General features: G+C 33.7%; 1 protein-coding gene across 1 annotated transcript in view; it reads left to right on the forward strand.

Annotated features, from left to right (window-relative positions):
• Nucleotides 1-6,011, forward strand: part of ZDHHC17 (zDHHC palmitoyltransferase 17) — a gene marked incomplete at its 5' end in the record, with an annotated part of 106,847 nt that extends 100,836 nt beyond the window's left edge. Inside the window, 3 exons of the mRNA XM_082850633.1 lie at nucleotides 984-1,141; nucleotides 1,799-1,893; nucleotides 4,589-6,011. Of these exons, the coding sequence (XP_082706759.1) occupies nucleotides 984-1,141; nucleotides 1,799-1,893; nucleotides 4,589-4,727 (392 nt within the window). The 3' untranslated portion in view covers nucleotides 4,728-6,011. The remainder of the gene's footprint in view (nucleotides 1-983; nucleotides 1,142-1,798; nucleotides 1,894-4,588) is intronic.
• Between the last annotated feature and the right edge of the window lie 3,576 nt (nucleotides 6,012-9,587).

Genomic DNA, 9,587 nt, shown 5'->3' on the forward strand with positions numbered 1-9,587 from the left:
TGGGTAAAAAACACCAACACTTTTCACATCACATGCTTGCTTTACTCTAGTAGTTTATAGATTTTGTGATTGTGCTAGTTGCTCTTTCTTACCAAACAGCTGGGAAAATATAGTTAAGTTTGCACAGAACTTGAAATGTTTTGAAGAGTAAGGTATAATTATTGCCTATTAGAGAATATTTAAAAGGTTAAGAATAAGTTGTCATTCAGTGATCATATGGGTATAGTATCTTAGAAGAAATGATGGGGTTTTATTGCACTGAGAACATAATTTGGAAAGAATTTAAATGAAAATATTAGTTACTGTCCTTCAGGGCTTGGTGGTATTTAGCACAAAGATGTATTAGATGCTGACTTAAAAATAAGTCTTGGATGATTTCCTAGTCCTCCTACTCCCACAGATATTAAGAATAATCTCTGTTATTGCCCTAATGAAAAAGGAGGTTACTTCCTCAAATAGGGATTAACAGAGAGAACGATTTTGTCAGAGATCTTTACCTAATTTCTGGCAGCCCAACACACCTGAGAGAGAGAGCATAGTCCTACTAATAACATCAGTTCTTTATGGCAGCAGCTCTCAAAGAGTAGATTTTGTTTTGGAAAAAGCCCCCCTCACCAAGGTGATCTTGTGTTATGTTCCTCCCCTCCAAGGAAGTCTCACATATCTGTATCATCTTATCTTTGTATAAAGGAATTGTTTTTTTACATATTGTATGTATGCAATACCAATCAAATAAAAACTGTATATCGTTACAGTACAGGTTTGTTTGTTTTTAGGATTGCCTGCTGCTTTTTCTATTTCTGCTTTTGATATGTTTTTTCACTAATGTACAAGGGGATTATTTAAGATTATGAAAATACTTGCATTGAAAGTCATCAGTTAAATTCTTGGATCGTGTTTTCTAAGTGGTGCCTACCACAGATGTCCACACGAGGTGCTTGGATGATTATGAGTAAATTTGCGTTCTTCTGCTCTGATTTTAGACTGGGGACTCCACTGTGAGACCAGTTATACCAAGGATGGATTTTGGACATATATTACTCAAATTGCCACATGTTCACCCTGGATGTTTTGGATGTTTCTGAACAGTGTTTTTCATTTCATGTGGGTGGCTGTATTACTCATGTGTCAGATGTATCAGGTATGTGCAGGTGCATTATTTGTTCTTTAGTGTGCAGAGAGCTCTTAAAAATTCACTCCTAGCTTAAAAGATAATAATGTATTCTCTTTATAACCATTCCTACTTTTCAGTAATTAAAATTTTTTCAAGAGTTAAAATTTTCAGTTTGCTGTTCCTTTCTTCTTCACTCTTTCTCTCCACCTCTCCTCCCTCTTCTTATATTATGAACTTTTAACTTTCAGTACTACTGTCATCAAAACTTTTTATTTCTCTTTCCTGGTTTACATACATCCAGTTGGATATAAGTGTGAGCTTAGACTGATGGTTCCATTAATTTTGTGTGTGTTTTAATATTTTATTACCTACAAATATCAGTATTTAGTCAAGAGTTTTTTTAATTAGGATTTTTAAAAAAGCTCCTTCTTAAAGGGGCTGATGGAGAGGTAGTATGTACATAATGTCCATGCCTACACATACACAGTGCCAGGTGACCTGTTTTTTAATATTTTCCCTGTTTAACCAGCTACTTCCCACAGAGTCAGATGGTACTGTGTAAACCCGCTTGATGATCTCCTGATGGAAAGCCAGAAACAGACTCCATCCTGATCCTCTTGAGAATTAACTTGTTTTATATTAAATATTCAGAGAGTTAATGGTTTGCTTTCTCTTGCCTCTTAGATATCATGTTTAGGTATTACTACAAATGAAAGAATGAATGCCAGAAGATACAAGCACTTTAAAGTCACAACAACATCTATTGAAAGCCCATTCAAGTACGTACATATCTATGAATTTAATATTTTCTCTTGACATATAAAGTTCCTTACTAACTAAACTCAGCAAATATCTAGTGAGTACATCAAAGAGAAGTATTTTCTTTAAGAATGGCAATAATATATGAAACAGGGAATATTTATTTTACTTAACAATGTGTAAAATAGCTTATAAAACATACCAAATACCAAGATTTCTGCCAGATGAAACATTGGTTAGTTCACCATAACTTTAGTATTTATCACATTAACTGTATATAAATTTGTGATATTCATTTTTTCCTTAATTAAACAATTCAAACTTTATTGACCTACTAACGTTTAGTATTTGTTCTTTAACCTTTCCATCAATTTATAAATTTTCATTCAAAAATGAATGTATCCAGAAAATTGAAATAAGATTTTAAAAAATACAGTTGATTAAAATTCATTATTTAGGGAAATTTCCCAGACTCTAGGGCAACTACTTTTTGGTGCAAATTACTTACTTTATTTGCCCTCTGAATGACACAAAAATTTCCACACACCTAGTTTTCTTTTCTTTTTTTTTTTTAATTGAAGTATAATTGACATATGACATTATATTAGTTTCAGGTATACAACATAATGGTTTGATACTTGTATACACTGCAAAATGATCACCGCTAAAATCTAATTAATATCTGTCACCATACATAATTGCAAATTTTTTTTTCTTGTCATGAGAACTTTTAAGATCTATTCTCTTAGCCATTTTCAAATATGAAGTACAATATTAACTATAGTCACCATGCTGTACACTGCATCCCCAGGGCTTACTTATTTTAGAACCAGAAGTTTGTACATTTTGAACCCCCCTCGCCTATTTCGCCCAGCCCTACCCCCAGCCTCTGCCCTCCACCAGTCTGTTCTCTGTATCTGTGAGCTTGAGTTTGGTGGTTCAGATTCCATGTAAGTGAGATTATGTGGTATTTGTCTTTCTTTGTCTGACTTATTTCACTTATAATGCCCTCACGGTCCATCCATGTTATCACAAGTGGCTATATTTCCTTCTTCTTTACAATGGCTGAATTTTATTTCATTGTGTGTGTGTGTGTGTGTGTGTGGCATTATTTCAATCTATTCATCTGTTGATGGACACTTAGGTTGTTTCCATATCTTGCCTGTTGTAAATAATGCGGTAATGAACATGGGGTGCAGATATCTTTTCAAGTTAGCGTTTTCATTTTCTTTGGATAAATACCCAGAAGTGGAATTGCTGGATCATATGGTAGTTCTATTTTTAATGTTTTGAGGAACCTCCATACTGTTTTCCACAGTGGCTGCACCAATTTACATTCCCACCAACAGTGCACAAGAATTCCCTTTTCTACACATCCTCACCAACACTTGCTTTTCTTGTCTTTTTGATAATAGTCATTCAAACAGGTATGAGGTGATATCTCATTGTGGTTTTGATTTGCATTTCCCTAAAAATTAGTGACGTTGAGCATCTTCTTGTGTCTGTTGGCCATCTGTATGGCTTCCTTAGAAAAATGTCTATTCAGATCATTTGCCTATTTTTTAGTTGGATTGTTTGCTTTTTTGCTATTGAGTTGTGTGAGTTCTTTATAGATTTTGGATATTAACCCCTTATCAGATGTATGATTTGCAAATATTTTCTCCCATTCGGTAGGTTGCCTTTTCATTTTGTTGATGGGTTTCCTTTGCTGTTCAGAACCTTTTTAGTCTAATGTAGTCTCATTTATTTATTTTAGCTTTTGTTGCCTTTGCTTTTGGTGTCAGATTCACAAATTCATCACCAAGACTGAGATCAAGGAGCTTACCACTTGTGTTTTCTGGTTTCAGTTCTTACATTCAAGTCTAATCCATTTTGAGTTAATTTTTGTGTATGGTGTAAGATAGTGGTCCAGTTTAATTCTTTCACATGCGGCTGTCGAGTTTTCCCATTTATTGAAGAGACTGTTCTATTCTTTTATTTATATATATATATATTTTTTTAATTTGCATTCACTTCAAAGTTAAGAAACAGTAGTTTCCTAATAATAGAAATATTTAAAACTTTGAGTTTTACTCAAGCTGCTTGTCTACTGCCATCAAGCTTTTGTGGTGCTATTAATTGTTGCATGTTTGTGGAAAGCATGTAAACCTTTAAATAAAAGCAAAAATAATAGAGTCGGTTGAGTAGTTTTGAGAATTCTCCCATAGGCACAATAATTGTATAAGGTGTAAAACTGCTTTTCCAAAGGTATTCTTGAAGTTCTAAAATTTTGGGAACTTTCCTTGATATTTCTTTTTTTAAATTGCTATTCTTAGGTACACTGTCAAGTTTATGCTATTGATATTATTTTGTCTTTTACTCTCTCAATTTTGGATATACTTTGTCTCCTTGCCAAAGAGCCACCAGTCAAGGAAAGGTTTTATCAAAAATTGCGTATTACACAGGAATGAAAGAAATGCAAATTTGAATAACTTTAATATATAATTGTATAACCCATTTTATTAGCAAAAGAGAAAAATCAGAGCCGTGAAGAAACATGAATGCATACATATTTTGTAGCGTTATAAGCAGGTTCTTTCTGGCAGGAAGCCTGAGTTCTTAAGTTTCAAAAAAAATATATTTAACATTAAAATGATATTAAACTCATATTAAATTATTGTACTAATAGACTTTTTTTTCTTTTTCTTTTTCTTTTTTGGTGGGGGTGGTGTTTAGCCATGGATGTGTAAGGAATATTATAGACTTCTTTGAATTTCGATGCTGTGGCCTCTTTCGTCCTGTTATTGTGGACTGGACCAGGCAGTATACCATAGAATATGACCAAATATCAGGATCTGGGTACCAGCTCGTGTAGCAGCATCTTTATCCTATGAAGCATATTGCTGAGTGGTGCCTGAAAATTGTGTCTGTCCGTGTCTCTCTCACACTCGAATCCACATCCTTTGAACAAACAGCATGCTATATGTAGGGCTAACTGTGAATTTTAGTCTTTTTTTTCAACACTTTTATTAACAAAAGTAAACATGGACAGAACACACTGCCACTTCTGGGAAGAATAAAGGTCTTAAAAAGAATGTTAATGGTTCTTAATATGGGAATTCACAAAATACTCAACTTTTTGGTTTTGTTCTCATAACATTTTTCATGAAAAAAGAGTGAACTTATTCTGTTGACAGACATGGTATACTGATCAGAAATGCTTGATTCTAGCTAAAACTAAATTTATGGTATACAGCTAAATTTTATGATGCAATCTAGTATTGCATTTAATTCCAAGAAAGTTGTCTTAAATTGCTTCAGACTAGTATTATGTACGTGTTAGAATGTACATGTAAATACTGTGATGAAAATCATGTTGTTTTATTAGGGATCTACTGTAATGTGTCTTCAAAGACACAAGAAAATAATGTTCACCAAAAAATGTGCTAACAATATTTTATTGCTATCAGCTGTTGGCAATGCTGATATATTTCTAGTTCAGTGAAATAATTTTTAGTAACCTTGCTCTAAGGTTTTATGGTCTGATAATAAAGCACTTGCATGAGTATAGTAAGTCATGTTATTTTGTTCAACTTAAAAGCCCTACTAAGTGCATGATACACCTCATAGTATGTATACTGGCACACACTATCCAGTAAAGCATAAATTAGAATTTAATTTGATGTACACATAGTCCAGTTTTTTAAGGGTTGAGCTATTTTCAAGAAAAGGCAGAACAAATAAGTTAATGCAAAATTCTCAATAATAGAAATAAATGGCTATACTGCAAAATAAAGTGTAGACAAAATAATGGAGTCTAGCTAAAGATGGAGCATGATCTCTGTACATATAGCACATGTGAATAAAAGAAAAGCTAATGGTATATTCTGATTTTTAAAGAATGACCTATCAGAAAGAATTTTATCCCTAAGATTGTTTCAATTTTCCCAATATTGAATGTTTTGAAATTTGTTAATGCTGTCTGAAACAATTTCAGATTTTCGAATTGTCAAACATGATGCACTGATCAATTTTTGTTGCAGCATTTCCATACTCTCATGGTGAACTGTTGGTCACTGCTTCCATAACTATTGTTTACAGGTTTAGTCCTCTTAAGCTCTGTAGCAAACTGTGGTTCGAGCAACCTGTGGGAAACCTGTGAGAGGGAATGGGCTGGGGGAGGGTGGGAAAATGGTGGTCTGACCAATGACAGATCCTAGACCAGTGTAAAGATTGCGTATCTGCATATAAATAATTTATCAAATAGTTTTCTCTTTGTGTCTCTATGTGTTAGTGTATTTAAAGCTGCTCATTTCATTTTATCCAACCAAAAAGAAAAGGGAGATAATTAATGAGCTTCTAGTGATGTTCAATATCGCTGTTAATAAGCATTATACCCTGCAAGTTCACTGCATGTCTGATGCTTGGTAAAATTAGTATTCTCTGTAAAATGCAGATTACAGGTATTAAAGCAGTCTAGTGGTATACCCGCCCCTTGCCTTAGTGAGAGGAGCAGTGAAAATGTATATAGTTGATGTTCAGTATTTCCAAGTACCATTTTTATATAGTAGTTTCTTTGAGCATAAGTCATACATCAAAAAAATTACTCTTAGTGTACTTGAGTGTTTTAATATTAGAAAATTGGCATACGTACTTTATTTTTGAAAAGGGAAGAGATGGGTGTGGGGTGGCAATAGCATTGTGCCATTTTGTCATAGAATGTACAAAATTGGTTAACTTTACAAATGTCTCTGCTAGTTTTGACTACTAATTGGGGGAAATTTTAGATAATTTTTAAATTCAAAGTTATTTATAAAAGGCTAGAATTCATTTTAATTTTTTGTATTTTGAGCCACTTCACGTGAAGACTCAGTTGCAGTTTTTATCGAATACATTTTTATTAACAGTCAAATACAATGGTGGTTTTCTCAGAGTTTGGATGAGAGTGTTGTTACCATGTCCCTTCTTTATGGTACAATATTCTTTCCAGTGCAAAGGAGATGTCTTTCAGTTAGACAGAAAAAAACAAAACTCTAGGTGTATACATGGAAAATATTAGCAATGTTAATGCTTTAGTACTAGCCATCTCATAGTACCAGTGAAATTTATAACTCAGAAATGGTCTGATGGTCAGGAGCCAACCATGCCTCTGTGTACCGTCTAATTATTTTGTAGGTCTGTGTGTGGAACCAGTTTAACCCCGTTCTAAAGTTGTGTATGAAGGTGACCCTTTGGGGAATAGTTCGTATCAGCTTCATTGCATACTTTTAGCAAATAGGAACTTATTTCTCAGCTCTAAACATGAATTACTTCTTTGGAATTTTTTCCTTATTTTGTTGTTCCCAGGAATTTATTTGAAATATTAATAGGCATAAAACAGCATCATTATTATACTTAAGCTATGGATATTTTTATTTTATATTTTCTTTATTTATAACTGTGCCAAGTATTATTTTGCTACTTAACGTGTTACTCTGTGGAAAGAAAAACCTGTAAAGTGTTTAATAAATTAGCTCTCCTTACATAAATTAAATCTGTCAAAATTTTGTAAAATATTAATCAGAATAAATATTGACTCTTAAATGTGTGTTTGGTTTTTTGCTCAGTTCTCTTCAAGAAATTGATGAAACACGGGTAGTGGTACCTGTGATATGAAAAGATTATTCTATATGTTTATATCTGGGTCAACCAGGAATCAGGTGGCAAGACTAGAAATTGGCAAAAATAGAAGGTGGTGGTAGTATTCTTTAAAAAAAAACAAAACCCAGCAACCTCTAATTCTGTGTGTGTATGTTTGTGTTTGTAATGAATTTTTTTTAAATAAGAGAATATGTTTTTCTTTAAGAATTTTGTATTCCATGGAGTTACTTAGGATCCTCAAGGACTGTATGAATCTGTAAGATTTAAATGTAAGTATGTCTAAAGACTCTGTAGTAAAATAGTGGAAAAGGAAACCTACCAAGCATTGATCTCAGTTACTTGAGAAACCCTGCATGACTAAGAAAGCTATATTTGGGACTTCAAAAAGCAAAAATTATGGAGGAACCCTTTCCTGTTGTTCACATGATTGTTTATGGTTTAATTGAGAACGCAGTGGTATTAAACAAATATTTTCAGTTTGGACTAATTTTCATTTCATAATTATTTTATGGTATTGAAAGTAATGCCTCCAGAGCTGTGTAGAACTCAAGTAACAATATTTTGAACAAATATAAATAATAAAGGAAATTCTACTGTAAGCCCTCCCTTTTCATTCCAGTTAGGTACTTTTCTCCTCTTTGTCTTGTCTGGATTCCCCAGTCCTTCCCAGATTGGTAGATTGTACCTATGATGTAGATTTCTGGTTCTAAGAGTTTACAGAGATAATTGGAAACAAGTGGTACATACCAGGACAAGAAATATTAGCTTCAGGTCAGAAAGTAAACCTTCAATTTCATAAAGTTCTTGGTATTAGAGTTTTCTATTAAATATCTTTCTGTGACTACTAAAATAGAAAAATCTGTAATTCCAAGTGGAAACTTCAGAATGTCCCTTGATCTAGGTCAGCTAAGTCATAAACTCAAGGAAACCAAATGTGCCTCTTAGAAAACTCTTTTTGCCTTTGAATTGGAGTATGAATGTTTTGCTCAGATAAATTTTACCAGAATATCTCTGTCATCAGATATTTACTTGGATTGGAAAATACTTTTTAATAGACAGCAGTGTTTCTAGTACTAAGTAAGAAAGAGGGATTATTTCCATCCAAAGCATTAGAAAGCCTCATTGCTGCTGCTGCTGTTTCTTGGATCTTGTAGGTTTACAGTTGTCATCAAATTTGGAAAATTTTCAGTCATTGTTTCTTCAAATATTTTTCTTCCCCCCCTTTCAGCAAACTCCAGTTATACGTATATTAGGCCACTTGAGATTGTCCTATAGCTCAGTGATAATTCATTTTTTAAAATTCTCTTTTTTTCCCCAGTGTTTATCTTGGATAGTTTTTAATGTCTTTAAGTTCACTTACATTTTTTTCTGCACTGTCTAGGCTGTCTGTCATCAGTACTATTCAGTATTTTTTATCTGCCACATTATAGTTTTCACCTACAATGTTTTATTTGAACCATTTTTACATCTTCTGTATCGCTACTTAACTCTGAAAATAGAGAGTACAGTTATAATTGACTGTTTTAATATTCTTACCTGTTAATTTTCATATGTATGTCAGGTCTGGGTTGGTTTTGATAGATTTTTATTCATCATTATGGACTGTATTTTCCTACTTCTTTGCATGCCTGGTAATTTTTGATTAGATGCCAGACACTATGAATTGAGTGCTGGGTATTTTGTTATTCTTATAAAAATTCCAGAGCTTTGTTCTGGGATAAAATTATTCGGAAACTTTGATCCTTTCAGGTTTTGCTGTTAAGCAAGATTTGTTAGGCAGGACCAGAGCAGTGTTCAGTTCAGGGTTAATTATTATTCCCCATTACTGAGGCAAGACCTCAGTAATGTACTGAGGTCTCCATCCAAAGCTCCAAGAGTCACACTTCTCAATCTCACTGGTGAGAATAGGCACTATCCCCAGCTCCATATGAGCACCAGACACCATTCTCTCTAAATCTTTCAGGTGTTTTTTTCCGTAATCTTGGATCTTGGGTCGTTACCCCGCATGCATGTGCAATCAGAACACAGCTGAAGACTTGCGGGGGGGGGGGGTGGGGGGGGGGTTGGATGGCGCTCTACGAATTCCTGGGATTCT

This window comes from Leucopleurus acutus (assembly GCF_964270905.1).
Source record: "Leucopleurus acutus genome assembly, chromosome: 11".
Classification (NCBI taxonomy): domain Eukaryota; kingdom Metazoa; phylum Chordata; class Mammalia; order Artiodactyla; family Delphinidae; genus Leucopleurus; species Leucopleurus acutus.